Raw genomic sequence first — 20874 nt, forward strand, 5'->3', positions numbered from 1 at the left:
TATTATGCAATTTAAATATACCTGCTTCGCTCAAGACTGGTTCTTAAGTTAATGTGAATTATGAGTTATACTATTGGTCTGTTTAACAATTTGGCTTGAAAACTATTTTTAACAGCTGATTATTGTAAAGTAATCTTAATAATTTCTAAGTAATGAAGTTTGCTCACGAACTGATATTTTTAGAAATATAAAGAAATATTATACCATATATACAAGCTCTTTCATGTATATATATATATATATATATATATATATATATATATATGTGTGTGTGTGTGTGTGTGTGTGTGTGTGTGTGTGTGTGTGTGTGTGTGTGTGTAATACGTTTTTGTGATAAAAGCATTTTCTATTTACGCTTAATTAAATGCGTGTTAATAAGAAAATCCTTATAATGCAAATTTGGGTATTTCATGGTTAAATATTACTGCAACAAAAAACTTAACAACTCGTCTTATTCACTCACCCAATTTTACTTAATGACGAAAAGAACTAGTCATTTGGCATGGAGATAGAAACATAAATCATGGACTTTGTCATTAAGCATGAAAAAATCTAATATTGTGTACTTTTAAAAGTTTTTTTTAAATGACTTTAAAATCTAAAAAAAGGGGGAAAAACAACGAATATAGTTACATAAACTTATCTCGAAAAGTATGATAGTAAGCATTCCCAAGTGTTTCACACATACAAAAACAACACTAAAGTAAGAGTTTGTGTAAACTTTATAAACAGGTAATGAAAATTGATTTTAGTATTCTAAATTCAGTAATTCTATCCATCAAGGATCACAGCAAAACTTTATATACAATGAACATGTTTTATATTCTTTGCTAGGGAACTGTCGATGAAACATGAAAATAAAAGCAGTTTTACAAAATGGAAATGATCTTAGGCATACACAGTTAAAATTTGTGATGACCTAAATAAAATAGTACTCAAGTGCTTAGAATTAGTCTAAATGTAAACAAATTGATTGCATATCAAAATTAAAGGGTTTTTATTAAATTTGATCATGGTCTTATATTTTAAGAAAATTTCAAAAAAGCATTGAAAAACTTTCAAGATTGTTTAGTACCAATAGGGTGTTTCAAAAAATATAAACTGTGTTTATTGGAACCTCAAAGCGTATAATTGTTGTCAGTAAATGCTTAAGACTACGTATATTTTGAAGATCCTGTTTACCATATGATTTTCTAAGGTAGACGAAGTGAAGCCAGGTGAACTTGAAATAATTCGATACACAATTATATATATACACGAGTAATGGTTTATCCAGTTACTTTAAAATATTGGAATGTATTCAGCAAAGCTTCTAAAGCAGTAAAACTATAATTCCTTAAGGTGTTCATTTTGTCAACAAAAGAGGTGTCAGGAAACTACAGTATATTACAATAAAAAAGAAATCATTTACTTAGTTATACATAGTAATACTTATCATGCATGTAAAAAAAGGTGGTAACTCATGAAAAATAAACAAAACAATTCAAGTACGTCTGTTAATTATTTTTCTCTGGTTTCACAAGGATTACACGCTAATAGTAAATATGTTATTTGACATAAAATATGAGCATTAAATATGTATTAAAGGCCACATGACATGATAGTGTATTGTATCATGTGAAACTTTTACAACCTTGTTTGATGGAGTTCTAACGAGGCCATAAATATCACTGCCGGCATCACGCTGTTGTCCTCGGTGCCGTGAACTATGAACACACCACATCAGCCCTTCGTTTTATATCTATACATTTTATATTATATCTTTTAGTAATCTATACAGGTTATTATTTTTAATATACAGGTTTTATATCTAATAGAATTACAGTTCTCAATCGTGATGTTAATGGCCCCCTATGGTATAATTTATCCACATGTTGTGTCAGATGTATACAAGTCTTGCTAGAATTATTAGAGGTAAAATTCACAATATTTCTGAGAATATTCTTAGAGGAATGCCCTAGAGCGATCATGTTGATAAAACTTTTGTCTGAGCTATCAAATAATATTTGCCCTGCGCAATCAAAGGATCTGACTGTTCTTTCATGCCTATATGACCCACCTCTACTAAAAATAAGAATTTTTTGTTAAATATCATAAAGTTTAAGGTAACTTTCAAATATAAGTGCTTAACATATAAACGCCACATAACATTTATATATATATAATTATAGTGTCACTCATAAACCACCATTATTAAACTGTACTAAACTGTACAAAATTAAAAAAAAAACTTTTAACTGTATTCTTTAGCCTCTTACAAGTGTGAATCTAACCGATAAGCCTTACGTGGCTTGGTGGGGCAAGAGATTGTTAAATAAAAAAATAAATGAAAACAAAAATATAAATTAAACATAATTTGTAGCAGTATTTAAGTAGGTATATGACTTCAACTACAGTAAGTAATAATATGTACTATAGTTAGTATACAATCTTAATCTTGATAACCTGCAGCCAAAATCAATCTGTATGATTTTTGTATTTAAATATGACTTGAGTATAAGAATGGTATGTAGTAAGGTTAATACACAATATTTTAAAACGTATAATATTTAGTCAACTTCATTATATGGTACTTATATCCATTTATATAGTTGATAAGTTCCGAAAATTGTTTAATTTATAACTCAGTAATAGGATCTGAATAGCTAGAAAACAAAGACCCAAACGCTTTATATTCTACAAAACAGGTATATAGTTAGGAGTACACATTAGATAACTCAACGTCCGTGAGTTTGTAAAAGAATAGCATAGATCATTTTAATTCAATGAGTACATTTAACAGAACAAACTAAAGTAAAGTTGTGCATCGTTGCAAGTGAACTCAGTTTACATTGATTTAACTTTACTGTCAAGCTTTTGTTTGTCGGACCGAACATAAACCTCCGCTGTTTGGAGGCCTCCCGTGTATTGGCGGCAGCACCGCACACAAGAGGCGAGAGCATTATACAAATGAGCAGGCCGACACGCTAGGTCACAAAGAGCTCCTCTATTCATTTGGAACCCTGCCAGTTATGCCTCAGAGCACTGAGATATTTAATTTACTTAAAACTTTTTGATAATTTATTTAAAACTTATTGAATACTTTTCAAGGCGCATGAAATTGCGTCCTAGCTAATATTTCTTGACTTGTGCTCTTCTTACACTTCAGAGACAAATTATAATTTTTACAAATTAACCAATTAGAATATGGCACTGCATACTTTGGGTACTTATATCTAATCTTACTTGACTCCTGAAGTATGGAGTCCAACTGATAATGAGAATACATCTTCAGCTGGATTACACTGAATGTCTACTGGCTAAATCAGACGGAACTCTTTTGTACCCTGATGTTGAAACGATGTATCATCTCGTACAATAGAGAACTCATCGTTATGCTAAAAGTTTGTTTTGAATACTAAATTCATGACAGGTACCTAGTAATATTAGCAAGGTACTCTTCTGTTTCAGTATTTGTTGATCCTTCACATCACATTGCGTCTAGTTATTATTTTTTAACTTTTAGTCCTCTTACACAACAGAAAAAAGGGGTAATTAGCTAATTAGATATATATTAGCTAATTAGAATATGGGTCTGCATACTGGGGTCGTCTATCCAGTCTTACTTGACCACTGGAGTATGGAGTTTAACAGATGAGGCAATAAGAACATATACATTTGGATTACATTGGATTTCAACTTAGCAAACCGGGCGGAGCTCTTTTGTAGCCTAGGTGTCTCTGATGTCAAAAATATGCAAACTCGAACCCAAAAAAGAACGTGTTGCCGAGAAAAACGTTATAATATTGAATTCTTAAAATACCATCCAAGAAACGCTTACCTAGTTCACTCAGGAATCATGTTGGCCAACACGTATACAACTAGCAACAGACGGTAACAAAAACGTAGTTCTTTATTCATTTCTATATCTAAAAGTATTTCAAATATTTGTGAAGTATATACTTTTTTAATGTTTTAATAATAAGTTTAGCACTGCAAGTTTGCAAAACCCAATAACAATTAAAAAAAAGATCTGGATGGATAATAATTATTGAATATAATTTTTAAACGAGACATCTCACCTAATTTTGGATAAAATGTAAGCGTGTAAAAGATTTTGAGGTTTTACATCTTCGACTGCAATCAAGATGCCCGTCAGACCAGGTGGTTCTTGATAAAAGAATCGAACCCGAACGGTCGGTCAGTGTTTTTGTGATTTGGTGACTGGTTGTTAATTTGTGCTTGCACAATTCATATTTATCAATTTATTATGAATAAAATAAATATTCAAAAAACGTAATTTGATAGTGCTTTTTTTCGAACTATTAAAAAAGGTCCAATTATACTTATAGTACAATATGGCTGGAATAGTAACAGTGCAAGTTCCTTAGATAGGATGGTTAACTGGGACATAGATGGTTAAACCGTGATTATTAGACAATATGTGAGACTACTCTTCTCCTTCCTAAGTTTACCAAAACAGATTATACGTTTATACCTCTACAATATTCCCTATTTGATCATTTTTGTTTGGTAAAATAGGTATGTATTTTTTGTTGAACTGTTAACATCCCATTTATTTCCTTATTTTATATATACGAGTATATAACTAATGTATTTGTAAAGCTTCGTACATATATAAATCTGTACTATATATTCACATTCAATGAAAAAGCATGTTGAGATCATGAAACGTTAAGTGAAACAATGAAAAATACAGATACTCTATTTTTACGTTCCATTTTGTGCTTAGATCTAAAATAACGTACTATAACTGTTAGAATGTGAATTTTACGCTCCTTGATAGATACCATAATAGTTACCTTAAGGAATACTTGGATTCGAAATGCCACATGAATTTTGGAAACAAAAACAAAAAACTTATTAAAGAACATTTAAAACTTCGTAAATCGACAACTAATATGCTGTCTCACAAATTTGATAATTTTACATTATTTGATGTATAAAGTGTTACGTGACCAAAATACATCGGTTTGGGAAGAGGTGTTTATTTGTATGAAATATTCAGCTACTTCCATAAATAATACAATAATATTGGAGAAATTATCAATTACATCAATACTTAATTACAACCCGCTCTTTATTTTATTGAACCATGTCATACAATGGCAGTTGCTGAAGTATTATTATTGTTTCAGCGTAACTACATTAACGTTATTTGAATTTATCGTAAGACCGTGATTGATTGTGAAGTCCAAAGATATCTTCAATTGACGTGCAATCAATAAATATCAAACTTATCTAGGTGAGGCACTGTTTGTATCATAAAACTCAATCGTTATCTCTATGTATAACAGCATATTACATATACGCTTTGAAAAAAAAATACACTGTTTCGCATAGTAATATGCTACAAAACAACATCCTACTAATTACCTCATTACGAGCTGACCTTTAAATGTTTGAGATATACATCCCGGCTTTGTTCATTAGCATTAAAGTAACTTATAACATTGTTCACTGTTATGTTTAAAACAAGTTTACAGGTTCTCAAATAAGGTTTTTAATTTCGCCTATAGTATTGAAAGTGTTTTTGTCTGTCGAAATTCCGTCTTTCTTAATTTTTATTTTATAAGTTAATTGTACTACAAATATAATTTTGTACTAAAATACAAGTACTAAATACTAAAGAATATGAGTTAAAATAAGTTTTAATAATGAATTATTTAAATTAAAACTACTTTTAAATGTTTATTTTAAAGTTATTATTCTATTACTTGTCACACGTGAGACTTATTGCTTATTTTAACTTATTTTATTTGGCACTTTATCTAAAGAAAGTGGGCATACCCCAGACCAGTCGACCTGAATATCTTGTTATGCAGGTAGCTGCATAGAAGTGTTCTAACAATAAGTGAAAAAAAAACGTTCGTTAACTTTGAAAACCGAAGAGGAAATGGGTGAATAGAACGGAATAAGGTTCACTGATATTGCTCCAGTCTAGCGGCTTCGACAGTAAGAAACAAGATCGCGCCAGTGTCGCCCAGTCAGGAACTCGCTAGTAACTCTCTCATGAAGCTGCTAGAGTTCGCTAGTCTCCGTTCGCTTCGTACAAACTTTACATTATTCACCCAAAATTCTTTTAGAAAACAAAGTATTATTTTAGCAGATTCGATAAATGAAAATTTTACTACCTAATTTCAAACATAACTGAAACATATGACTATGAGATTGTTATGGCTTTCTTAATATTCATACTAAGTGCTCCCCAATAAGATGTGAATATGAAATTTAAATCCAGCCGAGGTTTAGATAGAGATTAGTAATATACAACTATGTGTTTTCAATATGCATCTTATTTTAAAACTAGTTTTTTGAATCCACTTCTGAAACCTAATCAAATGGTTTAAACAAACCAAACGTGTCTGAGAAATTGTATAAGTACGGTGGAATTTTAATAATTATTTTGAGATTCCAATATTGTATGTAATCGCGTCAAGAGCGTAATACATCTTTAATACAAATTTGTTGATTGAACCCTTGTGGATTGTAAATAGTAAATGTACGTGCTTATCGATCACCAGGATGTACACAGACCGCGTTTACAGGAGAACATGGTGTTACAATGGAAGAAATGAGTAAAATATAAAATATTGACAAAACACAATGGAGTAAAAAATGTATGCAGCGGATTAACTGGTCTACTATGTATAACAGTGTTTATATGTGACTGTTGTGTTTCACCTTCGTCATAGTGTAGCGTCTGGACTCTGACCACAGACTTGACTCCTAGAATCTGAATTAATGAGTAATAATTCTGAATAATGAGTAAAGTAACTCAATATTATTCCATCATAATATTGTAAGTACATTTACACCTTTTTTTGGAATAAAAATTATTCTTATTCTAATGGCCATATAAAGAGCTCCAAAACATTCGGTGACGAACAAGCTAAGAATTTCATAGATCGTTTCGATATAAGCGACACCTAGAATTAAAAATATAGTGTAATCTAGGTGAAAAGGTATTCTCGTTTTCCCTACTCTCAATAGTGTACCTGATGAAACAATGCGGATACCTCTTTACCTATATTACACTATGCTTTGTACTTTAGGTGTCTCTGTTGCCGAAACGTAGTAAAGGGTTTATATTGAGCTTCTTTTTTGCCGTCTTATAATGTATAAATAATTAAAAGTGTAATAAAGCTAAGATATTTCTTGTTGTATATTAATTTTTTTGTTTTTTAAATTCCATAGGAGTGCTTACTTTTACTTTACCCTCTCACTGCTGACTTTACAATATCAGTGTCAAACTTTATATTTTCCAAGGTATTTACACTTAACAGATTGAACACAACGGCGATGTAAAACAAGATTCCATAATAAATAATGAGTAAAACATAACGGTTTTCAACTTTATAATGGTTTTAATATTTTTACACCCTATGAAGACAAAGGTTAACTGAGCCTGTGGAATAGTTAAAGAATGTATAGAGCAAATTGTAGGTGCAATCCTTGTTCTAAAATTCATGTTTTAATGGAAACGCAAACGTTGAATGATATTAAATAAGTCAAAAAGTTAAATTGGACTGGTTTTAGGAGATAAAAAAATATCTACACAACTGAAACTGGATAAAAGGCAGTCATTAGCAGAACCCGTAGTTCTTGACACCGTCACTGTAGCAGTGAATAGTGAACACTCGCTGAGAGTAGCTTCCACTGCAGTTATGTTTACCAAGAAATTGCTTACTTCAAGTTCATTCCGCAGTCATAAGACAAAAGGACCTAAGGAGAGAAAAGTTAATCTGCGGACATGATATAATAATTTGGGAATTTACAGATTGTTGCACTGTGAAAGATTATTTTATCATATATAATATTGTACATCATATCTAAATATAATGTGTACATGAACAAAAATCATTGTTCAATAATTTACAATTATTATTATATGATAGAATATGATTATAAAGCTTGTTTTCGCAATAGAGATCTTTATTTAAACGTATCGAAAACTTTTATTTTATCCAAGCAATACGTTTAAAAGGTTAGCATGGGGAGATTCGGAGTTAAGTATATATACACATCTGTAAATCTTGCCGTATCAAGTGATTACTCAACGCCTACAAGAAAGAAAAGCTTTCTTCTTTAAAGCACACAATTTAGGGCCAATCTAAAGAAAGGGGGGATCCCTAGGCCCAAACCTATTTTCTACGTAACAGCTATAGAAACTTTCAGGTCGAACTGTTTTTACAATTTATGCAAACGCCTCGTGGTTGGATAGAATTTAAACAGTACTGGTTTTAAAGTTTTGTAAAATAAACACTAAGCTAAATTAATTTGTTATCGACATTGGACCGAAATTAGTGGAGCCGCAGGGTGGGGACTCAAATCTGAATTGAACTGCTAGTTTAATTAGCAGTTTAACCAAGTTAAAAACAAAAAATATTAATACCTGCGGTCACACACGTTGGCCTGTGGTGATTATCACTCCACGGCTACCAAGCGTCTCATAAATCACTATAAAAATGTTGTTTTTTACTATTGCCTTTAACTTTTGATTAGTGAGTATTTATATTGTTTGGCTTTTTCATTTTGAAAGTATTTTATGTACTATAACGATTGTTGTTTTAATCTTTTAAATTAATTTTCTCGTATTTTTAATGGATACAAGAACAAGAACAGATATTGATGTTTGGTATTAGTTTCTTACAACAGTTGTTTACCAGAAAATATTGTTTTTATATTTCAATCAACGGTTAGTGAAAAGATCAATCTATAAAACATTTAAAGAAGTATTGTGTTGATAGTTTAATATTGTTTTTCCTACTACATAATTATTTATTACAAACGTAAAACAGTAAACCTAACAGTCTCAGCGTGTACCAACAGTGGTCATGATGTGTACAGAAACCTGACCAAGAACGTACATTATTTATTAAAACGTAAAACAGTAAACCTAACAGTCTCAGCGTGTACCAACAGTGGTCAGGATGTGTACAGAAACCTGACCAAGAACGTACAGTATCTGATATAAATATAACAGTAAACCTAACAGTCTCAGCGTGTACCAACAGTGGTCAGTTTGTGTACAGAAACCTGACCAAGAACGTACAGTATCTGATATAAATATAACAGTAAACCTAACAGTCTCAGCGTGTACCAACAGTGGTCAGGATGTGTACAGAAACCTGACCAAGAACGTACAGTATCTGATATAAATATAACAGTAAACCTAACAGTCTCAGCGTGTACCAACAGTGGTCAGGATGTGTGTACAAAACTAGTACACAGTTACATACAGTTTCTGATATAAATATAACAGTATAAGTGCGTAGCGCTTCTAGTGCGACAAGGGATCGCGTCATCTGAGAGACACTTGAGTACAAAGGGCTCCATTGTTCCTACACAATACCTAGCACACAGCGTATGTAGACGATGTCGGGCTAAATCTCATGCAAGAGTTTAATTGAGTGCGTGAACTATGTTATATATATATATATATATATATATATATATATATATATATATATATATATATATATATATAAAACAACGCCAATTCAAGGTAACTTGGGTGAATTGATTGTGGGTGGGGAGGGGGTTGAGTATTCTTGTAAAATAACAAACCTACCCCATAATTTATTACTGTGTAATTTTAACAAGCTGTTTTAAACTAACCAGTACACTTATAATTATAAGAAAATATCGTAATAGCATCTCTTCTATTGACTACTAATACCTATTTTGCTTCCAACTCTGCTATGCAAATGATTATAGCACTGAGTGTAGTAAATGTCTATATATTTCTGGAAGAAGTACAACTTAAACAAAAAATAATTAAAGCATACCAGACATTTCTAGTTATCACGTTTGTCCACTAGTTGACATGGTTGTATAGTATAATAATGTTGGTCCATGGAAATTTATAGAATATTTCAGTGGATTTTCTATACGGATGAGAAAGAATTCACCACAAAATATCCAGTATTACGTTCCAAAGTTAAAAAATGTTGTATCCTATGATTCTCAAGGCATTACCGTTCAATTATGTACACCTCCATAGTTTGAATTCTTTATGTGAATATGCTTCGAAAATATAAAAATATATGTAATAAATACCATTTTTCGTAGAAATATTTCAGTCGGATCAACTTTGAGGAATAAGTAGATACGAACAGCAAAATTGATTCTGAGAGCATACAAGTTCTTATCGTACTTAACAAAGTAACGATAAACAAAGTACGATAAGAACTTTTATGGTCACAAAATCAATTTTGCTGTTAGTCAGCTCATTGATTAGATAGAGAATAGAAATATAAACCAAATTAATCCAAACAAAGAAATTAAACAGATTCTTTGTTTGGATTAATTTGGTTTATATTTCTATTTTCTATCTAATCAATGAGCTGACTGCACTGCACTATAGACAATGACGTAGAATCAGGTGATTACTTCCTCCCATTGGGCGAGGCAATTTAATGAAACCTCTGGTAACTCACCTGGAATCACGTGCATTGCCTGATCGTTCAACTCAGCGTTCTTTGTGCGCTGCCCAGGGAAGTCGGCCAAAACACGAATATCGTGTGTAGAGCGCCCCCCCCCATCTCTCTCTCTCTCTCCCTCCCTCCCTCCCTCTCTCTCTCTCTCTCTCTCTCTCTCTCGCCTTTCTTTATCCGGGCGATTTCTCGTAAATTTCTCTTTAATTGCAATATATTTAAAACAAGACTAGGATAAAATAGTTTATACACGTTTCACAACCCCTAAAGCAGTGCAGGTATCATTCGTTAAGATGTTAATTTTGTTAACAAAAGAGGTGCCACAAAAACAGTATTTCACAATCTAAAAGTAATTGTTTGTATATAGTAATACTTTTCATGCATGTAGAATTGTGTTAATCATTGATAAATAAACAAAACAATCCAAGAACGACTGTTAAATAATATTCTCTGTTTTCACCACGGAAACAAGATAGCAGTAAATATGTTATTTTAATAACAAATCCAGCTGTATTGAAGACCCACCGACACAATATGTATCGTGTATTGTATCATGTGAAACTTTTACAACCTTGTTTGATGGAGTTCTAACGAGGCCATAAATATCACTGCCGGCATCACGCTGTTGTCCTCGGTGCCGTGAACTATGAACACACCACATCAGCCCATCGTTTGATGAATAAAGATACCTTTTAGTAATCTATTATAACAAATCAGTCGATAACACCTAATATAGTTCAAGCTGGCGATTTCATCGATGTTATATTAGAATTATGCAAAAATAATAAGCCAGTTACGTCATTTATAATTGTTCCCATTCAGTTTATTTCGACATTTTTCTATTCTGTGGACAATATTTCAAACTGTAATAGCTGTACATAATCTGAAGACCAAGTTCTAAAATAAAGTTACACTTAAACTATTAAGTTTATAACTTGTTAGAAAAAGGTATTTTGAAAGATATAATGCGCCGATACCAATTCAAGGGCAGGATTTCTGCTATGAAATCAGTGAAATTGGTTGATAGACTTTAGGCAATTTTCCGTATATGTTGGGGTTCCAAGGAATGCCAGTTAGAGTCCAGATATATACCAAACGATCCAGAGGAACGTAGTGGGCTGACCCTACCGTATTCCCAAGAGCCATTATCGTCCTGTCATTACGATTTATTTGAGTAATTCGGAGGAGTTTCCTATATCATGCGATGTTTCTGAGTAGAATCGTTTCTGCAAACCTTAAAGTTGGAAAAGGTCTTACGTTACCAGATACCTTAGATATTTCAATTTAGAAAACGACAACTTAACCACTACCAATGTGCGGACAAATGACTGCTTGGAACGGAAGAGTTGCTCAGTGGTCACAATATCAAGTAGTAGCCACTCTTACTGTTGCTTGACTCTGCATTTTTGTAACGACCTCTGTACAAACTAGGTAAAGTCACTGGTAAAATTGAGAGAGAAATAGAAGCTAAAGAAAAGAGTGCAGAGAAAGAATTTTGCAAGTGTTCATTACTGATACCATAAGGATATTTAACAGTTTAAATCAGAGTGCTGTGTGAGAGGGTTCCACCAGTATGGATAAGGACCGCTTAATAGGCTACTTGTGAAAGTGGTTTGAGGCAGAACAGTAGTAATGATGGGATATACGATAGCCATGAATGATATTAATTTGGAAAATCTTTAAACAAAATTCATTCGGTGTATATAAATTATGTTTAATATAGATGCGTTGAAGTTTAATAATACAATGATTACAGTTCTCAATGATTATGTTCCATTTGTTTGGAAGTGTCCAAAATAGGTATACAGGGTGAGTCAGAAATATGGTAAAATATTTTAAGACGGGATTCTAGAGCTAAAAAATAAGAAAAAAATGTTATATAAAGGTAGGTCCGGAAACGCTCCATTACTGAGTAATGGGCTGGCGAAAGATTTTTGCTTTGTTTTCAGTTCACCTGGTGAAATTAAGTGATTCTGAAAGGTTTTGTTCTTACTTTTTTAACTCAAATAAGATGGTTGTATAAAGGAAATCATCTGAAAAATCAAATAAAACCACTCTAGAGGTTGTAGTGTGAACAGTTTTTGAGAAAAAAGTATGAAAATTTTGCCAAAAATCTAATAACAAAATACCGTCTTAAATGTTTGATGTCGAATAACATTGTTAAATGACCAATAAACAAATTGTTTTTCCTAATACAGATTGTAGAGAATTTAATTCTGAAAAACAAACCATAATAAACAAAGTTAACTAAATGTGTAAAAAAAGTTATGATATTGACTCCTCACGTATCACACTACACAGCAACAGCAAACGTTTGCTGTTTTATAATAAGGAATGAGTTATTTGATTGGTAACAGCTAGTAATAATTCATTGTTTAAACAACAACTGTTTAAACATTTTTAAATAATAAATATTTAGCTGGGCATTTATTATTAGATGACATAATATGTCACCTCATTGTTGAACAAAACAACAAACTGTAAAGATACTATGTGCTTGTGTTAAGTATTTTAACTAGTTATTTCCATCCATTTTATTAGTGATGTTGTGTTGTGTGTTTCATTTATTAAAAATGGAAGGTAATATTCATGTGTATTCAAACTCTGATTTAGCAGGACATGCATTTTAATGGATGGTTTGGAACGCTGCAATAGTACTTCAGCAAGACGTCTGTCTAGCAAAAAAGAACTTTCTTAACCTCAGGTGTCAAAGCGCTAGATTTTTGCCACTATTCATCAACGCCTATCTGAAACAGGTTCTTTGAAGTCTTCGGAGCATAGTAATGCAGGCATCGTCCGATCATGTAGGACTATTGAATTAGAAGAGTTGGTTCTTAATAAAATTTATGATTATCATGAAAAGAGCACTAGAGAATTGTCACTACAGTTCAATGTCAGCCAATCAAGTATTCGGGAGAATACTACACGGAGTACCAGTTACGCCCATACCAATTCCAGCATGTCCAAGCTACTCCATGTTTCAGCAACTCTTTTGCCGCAAGACTCTACGCTCCCCATGTTGTTTTTGTCGATGGCTTATGTTTAAATGTGCTGATCCAAACTTTTTGAATACAATTTTGTTTTACCAATGAGGCTCACTGTACAAGAACAGCTATCATTAACTTCCATAACAACCACATTTGGGCAGACAGAAATCCTCATGCTATCAAACCTAATCGCCCGCAACATCAGTTTTCAGTAAATGTTTGGGATGGAGTTCTTAGCAGATCATTTTCTCGTATTCGTGCTTCCTCCCAGGCTTAATGGCGTGGTGTACTTGAAACTTTATAAGAGACGAGCTACCTAACCTGCTTGATGATGTACCTCTGCATATGCGCCGAAACATGTGGTTTATGCATGACGGGGCACCTACGCACTACTCGCTGGCTGTTCGTGGACACCTAAATGAGAGTTTCACAAATCAATCGATAGGCCGAGGTGGACCAGTTTCTTGGCCAGCAAGATCACCGGACTTAAATCCTTTGGACTTTTTTTACCTTTGGGGACATTTAAAAAACATTAGTTTACTCTTCCCCAATAGATACCACTAAAGAACTCCGATTAAAACATTTATAATGGAATAGAAAACCATTAAGCAGACACCTGGAGTTTTTGAATGGGTCAGAAACTTGATGAGAAGACGCCTAAACGCGTGCATTTTGAACAATGGAGGTCATTTAGAGCATCCTTTTTAATCTTCCGGTGAGACTAAAAGCAATTGTACATGTTTATTGTATTTAGAAATATAAAATTTTGAATTAAAAAATGTTTATTTTTTCACCAGCTGTTACCAATCAGATACTCATTCCTTATTATAAAAACAGCAAACGTTTGCTATGTAGTTTGATACGTGAGGAGTCAATATCATAACTTTTTACACATTTAGTTAACTTTGTTTATCATGGTTGTTTTCAGAATTAAATTCTCTACAATCTGTATTTGGAAAAATAATTTGTTTATTGGTCATTTAACAATGTTATTTGACATCAAACATTTAAGGACGGTATTTTTGTTATTAGATTTTTGGCAAATTCCATACTTTTTCTCAAAAACTGTTCACACTACAACCTCTAGAGTGGTTTTTATTTGATTTTTCAGGTGATTTTCTTTATACATCCATCTTATTTGAGTTAAAAAGTAAGAACAAAACCTTTCAGAATCACTTAATTTCACCAGGTGAACTGAAAAACAAAGCAAAATCTTTTCGCCAGCCATTACTCAGTAATGGAGCGTTTCCGGACCTACCTTTACATAACATTTTTTTTCTTATTTTTAGCTCCAGAATCACGTCTTAAAATATTTTACCATATTTCTGACTCACCCTGTATATATATATATATATATATATATATATATATATATATATTATATATATCATTTCAATAAACATTGAATCACAAAAAGTACTTGCTCCGCCGGGACTCGAACCCGGATCTCTTATTTGCCGGGTGAAGATGCTACAATTACACCACAGAGCCCTCATTTTTACGATTCAATTATTTTGTATTTGGCCGTTTCTTTCACATATGAGTTTAAATATCCAAACTAACATGTGATCGGAAGACCAAATACCTGTCAAATGACTTTTATTTACATTCATTAAATTGTTTAAGTGGCAATAGCCTAATTATATATATATATATAATTTACCACCGTTACTGCGCATTATAAGTGTCCTCAAGTTCTTTGAAGTCAGTTAAGTTTCCATTCACTCTGAATATATAATTAAGGGTAGGTTATAAATAAAGAGTGGATTAAATGTACTTACAGTACGTGGGTGTTACTATATCCTGAATTTCATTTAAGCTTTGAAGATTATACACTAAAAGGTTTATAACGAAAGTCTCAAATGAGGGTTGTTTTAACACACAGCATATTGGAGTAATTGCAAAGTTAACTTTTTACAACAGCCAAGTTAATACTCAAGGAAGGTTACCGTGGGAGTCACAATTACGATTTTAATACAGCCATGGAATATTGCTGTTATTGCAAAGTAAACTGTGCTGAATATAATGAAGCTCAAGATCGCTTGCCATAGGAACCACTATGAGGATTTTAGTATTCCCATAGAATATTTGAGATATTGTAAAGTAAACTGCTTTCAAGCAATAAACCTAATAATGAAGAATGGCTAATAATATAGTTCCGTAGAAATTTTATCACTATTCTAGTACTACTGAACCATATGAAAATGGACTAATTTTAAAACAGTAATGCTCTTCAAGAAAGGCAGTAATTAAAGTTGTAACACTCTATTATTACCCTTATAATAAGTGCATTGATATTAAAGTAACCTTGGTCATAATTAAGAAGTTTTACAATGGTTGTTACAGTAAAAATTGTAATCTCTCATAATATTTTACAGTTAATTAAACGTAAACTGATTTAAAACATATTAAAGCTCATACTAAATAAGAGTTACAGTAACGATTTCAATTAATTACAGCTGTAATAGTGGAATTAGTTCTACCCAATGATAGGTGTCGAAGTACAGCGGAATTAAATTCCAGCAGTTGTATTAGCTATCGGAATCGTTTCTGTTTTCCTTGCTGTTCCTTTTTATACGTGTTATCAGATACTTAGCTATAGCATTTTCTGTTGTAAGTTTTGTAAACAGAAGCATAGGTTACGAAATTTTACATTCACCACCAGAGCAGTGGAGAGAAGGGGTTTGTTAGTCGAGCGTTTATGTAAATGAGTGAGGCAGTAACACTTGCAGCACAATGCGCTTACCTCCCGCTCATTTTGCTCTCTGCCTGTTTTATATTCTCCTCTTATATTGCGTCATACGTTTTCATCCTATTCAAGGGGATGGCAATCTTCTGAATGAAACCGTCAAATCATTATCAAATAATTTTTTAAGAAGAGTATAATGTTACAAAACCATCATTATCTTATTGGGTATGATCTAATTTGTGATCATGCTTGTTCTGCATTTTAAGACAAGAAATGTAAACATTAAATTTTTTGAACAAAATTATTTATTTGATTGTATCAATAATTTTTAGATATGGTGGATGTTTCTTCGTGTAACTGATTAATCAATCGATTAAATAATATACCAGAAGCCTTGTGAAACCGATAACTAAAATGATGAAAGTCGAGAGCAGGAGCTAATTAAAAATATAAATAAATAAAAAATAAATATTTATTTTCCAACATTTACATTCATGTTTACAAATAAATGAAAAAACTTAGGAAGTCACTGACCAAAAACAAGTAGCTGGCCAGTATAACAGATACACAATACACAAATAAACAGTTTATAGCTTGCTCTCACATAAAAAAAAACTGTTATCTGTACAAACTAACGGTCTTTATATTTATGAATCAGAGTCATCAGCAAAATTCCAAATGACTCTCTCTCGTTAAAAACGCATTTAAAATAGAAGTTTATGAAATAAAACCACTAAAACACCGTGTATTATTATAAACATATACTATGAACAGATAATGTTTCTAAATTAGGTTGGATTATCGATTGAATTAAACAAAAATAAACAAATATTTTCTAAATCATATGGGATTTTTAATGTACTTCTTTCTTTAAATAGCAAATATATAAAACATTACAAATATTAATGAGTCTTGTTGAAAATATTGAAAGAAAATACAATACAGATACTTCACAGACAATGTATTTACGTGGTATGAGGGCTACAGAAACACTCACAACAAACCATTATACGTTCTACTTAACGCTCCAAAGTATAAAAAAAATATTAAGGAGAATCTTTACAAACACAGTAAAATAGTTCGAGAAATAGAAAATCATCTACTGTATTGAAAGGATATTTTGTATACCAGTTTCGTCGGCCAAAGTAAATAAAATCTTACAAATTTGGCTAAAATCGTAAAAAAATATTTGGTGTTTAGAACTATTTTTTTGTAGAAGAAATCTTCTACAAAAATGTGGACTCATACTAGGTGACGCCCACGAAGTTTGCCTCTCTATCTGCCAGACCGGAATCAGATTTGCTATCTGATGTTGGGTGGACAGACCAGTTAACGTAATAATAATTGATATCAACAAGTTTCCAAATTTGTATGGGTTCTGACGATAAAATAAAAAGGTATTTAGTGAAAATATAGAGTATGCTGGTGGTGGTTTGTCTCTACATTGCTTTTATTTAATAATTGAAAGTTAATTTTATACACTCAAGAATATTTAGGAAAAAAATATAAACGGTTTTAAACTGTGAAACATTTATGAATAAAAAGCCAGAGATAAATGAAATAGGCGGCCGTCTTTTGAAAAAGGGGTAAAAGAGCCTATTGTGCCCCTGTGTTATTAAACACCTTAGCCCTTTTACTCTACCTCTAACGAACTACCCTCTTGCTGGGCTTTATGAACGAAATGACTCACTGACTCTTAAATACCAAATATCCTTTAATAACTGCTTGTATTTTTGTTGGAAAGTTTTGTCTACGTTTATTGCGTTTTGATTGAGTACAATAAACTTTTTCTAGAGAACGACCCAAACATTTAAAACATCTATTAACCTGCCCGGGAATTGAATCCGTGATTTCTCAGTTGAGAACTTACCTTACCACTGCGTTAAGGTTAAATTCATTGTGTTATTGAGCCAAAAATTGTTAGTACAACACTTTTTCCAACAATTTAGAAAGTAATTAAAATCGATTTAGCGTTTGACAACACGTATAATGGCACTAAAATTTCATTATGATTAACAAGCAACAAAGCATGCAAATCATTACAAAACATATACGTTTTAATTTTCGCCTGTAAATTGGTATTGGGATTTGTGGAATTCCAATAAATGCTGAGTAGCAGGCAACGTGGCCAACGAGCCACCAATATTGCCTCGTAACTATTTATACTTGTAAACAAATCCTTCTGTGTGTTAAACATGTTTCATTTTAACTAAATATTTAATGCGTAATTAATTTTCAGCCGCGCCAATTAATTTCCAAGTATCGAAGATCATCAATAACTCACCTTTGAAAAATATCTTGTTTCATAAATTAATTTGATCTAGTGCTTGGGTATCAGGTTTTGATTCTGGAAGATATTTTAACCAAATTGAAATAATTTTTTAAGTAATTATATATTAATATAGAACTATAATAACATATTTTTCTACTTATATCTGAGGTTTTAAATGATGGTGTAAGTTTTTCTATGAGGTCTTTGGATTAGAGCGTGTACACTAAATTTAGTGCATAATAATGATATTAATCATTCTGTTGTTTAATATTATAGATCTATTGAGCACTGAATGAGTTAATAAAGTTTTTCAATATTATCTGGTTAATAATAACTAAGTATCAATTGACAGTGTTATTCAGTTAACAGTTAATATGCTTAACCATTTACGTTTCAGTTTAGGAGAATTTCTTTTCAACACCCTCGAATTTTGACTTCCACCAAAAAGCTAAGCTAAAAATCCATTTATTTCAACATGGATTTTTATAGTGGATAACTAGTACTTCATAGTTGATAACTGTTGGTTTCCAAGGAAAGTAGGTTATGTGCTTATAAAATTACAACTGGCTCTAGGCTACTGAGCTATAAGATCGCACGGTCTAAACCGACTAATATGAATCTAAATTACACCTAATGAAGGTTCAAACCCGTCTGTGACCGTAGCACGTCTTGTTCAGTACTGATGTCGTTATTCCGTTGTCAAAGTTCACGGATTATATTAATATTATTGAGTAAGGATTAACTCCTACTTCATACAGAACACTAAAACTCCGCCAACTTCATGAGCTAAAGATTACAACAGCTATACTTACTTTACTTTTTCAACGAATTTCAAACATGTAGGCATTCACCAATTACGCATAAGTCAATTACATTCAAACGGTGTGTGACGGTTCAAAGTATAATTTTGCTCTCGATATGTTACAACTTAACATACTGGATATTTTAAAAGCATGAGAAGCTAAATCAGAGTATAATCTACACTGTAGTAAATAACCTTCACACATCGCTATCACAATTTAAATGTTCAAAGTTCTCTGTCTTACCTTATTACTTTTCCTTTGGCTTCCCCTGGAACCGAGTGTCGTACTCTTATCCGTGCTCTGCTGGGAGGAGGAAGAGTGTTTCCCGCGCGCACTTTGATGGCGACTGAGCGCGAACACCTCGGCCAGCTTGGCGCGCGCGCTCGTCTTCCCCGACTTGCCGGCAAGCACGGGGATGTTACTGGGCATAGAGTTTTTCCGCGAGGGAAACACCAGATGTTCGATGTTGGGCGTGTACCCAGGATCCTTCCTGACCACTTCCTCCAGCGACAGCAACTTGGTAGCAATCCGCGGCGAGGGCGACATCTGCTGCAGCGACTTGAACAGTGTGTGCTGGCTACTGTAGGAGCGCCGCTTGCTACCCAGGCTGCCGGCACTCTCGGCCAGCTGCAGCAGCCGCCCCCGGTGCTGTCGCAGACTATGCTCGTCCACACTGCCCCGGCTCATTGTCTGGAACACAAATGAGATATCTGTGTACATTGGTTGAAGTAACTTGAACAGTGTGTTCTGGCTGCTGTAAGAGCGCCGCTTGCTACCCATGCACCTGATGCTTACTCGGACCTATATCCGAAAAAGCCAGAAAAAAAAATTATAGTAACCATTTACCTTAGTTTTTATGGACTTTCATCCCAGTACATTCAACATTTCTTTTGTTTATTGCATTACTATAATCGCACCTAGATTTATGTATAATAAAGGCAATGTTGAGATAGTACGTTGTCTTACTATTTAAACACATTCAAACACACATAAGTTCGATTACGCAAATCCGCCTTCATTACAGTTTTGGAATTCATACCGCGTTGAAAAATTCGTAGTACAGTTAAACTCTTGAGACATTTCATCGTCGTTGTGGAGTACAATCTACAGTTAAAATATGTTAAATCAAAATAGAGCAGCGCCAGCAACACATATTGGCGTACAAGGTGAGTGTAGAGTTGCTGTATTGTGATTAGTTGAAGCTATTAACTAATTTATTAACTTATTAAATCAGTTAATTAAATAAGAGTTAACTATCAATGTGACAAATCAGCGATCAATATGACAAAGATATAAATAATATCACAAGCTTCCAGTTTTATGATTATTTCGTGGTATTTTCTTTGTTAAAAAAGATTCCTTTTCTTCATTATTTCTGACATGTCTCTTTTGTTCTTTATATAATATGAAATTTTACCTAATATGCTTTTCTCTAAATTAAAAAAATTATATTAATGTTACTTTTATGCATGCTTACTTTTAGTTTTTGGTATATATTTTTTATTGGGTAAAATAATCCTAATTTCCATTTCATTGTGTATTTAGAAGCTACGTAGCAGAAATGTTTTTCCTCGTAACACAACTTTATAACAGTTATTATAGCCGCCGTTATATTATATACGAGCGGCTATAATAACTATACCTCGTATTATAGGTTGTTCTGCTCCACTTATGTTTATAAGTG

At 32.6% G+C, this 20874-nt stretch overlaps 1 protein-coding gene across 1 annotated transcript in view; it reads right to left on the reverse strand.

Moving 5' to 3' along the window:
• The window catches only part of LOC124362451, a 401560-nt gene extending 381697 nt beyond the window's left edge, over positions 1-19863 (reverse strand). Inside the window, exon 1 of the mRNA XM_046816968.1 lies at positions 19434-19863. Within this exon, the coding sequence (XP_046672924.1) occupies positions 19434-19736 (303 nt within the window). The 5' untranslated portion in view covers positions 19737-19863. The remainder of the gene's footprint in view (positions 1-19433) is intronic.
• Positions 19864-20874: the final 1011 nt, after the last annotated feature.

This window comes from Homalodisca vitripennis, chromosome 5 (genome assembly GCF_021130785.1).
Source record: "Homalodisca vitripennis isolate AUS2020 chromosome 5, UT_GWSS_2.1, whole genome shotgun sequence".
Lineage (NCBI taxonomy): Eukaryota > Metazoa > Arthropoda > Insecta > Hemiptera > Cicadellidae > Homalodisca > Homalodisca vitripennis.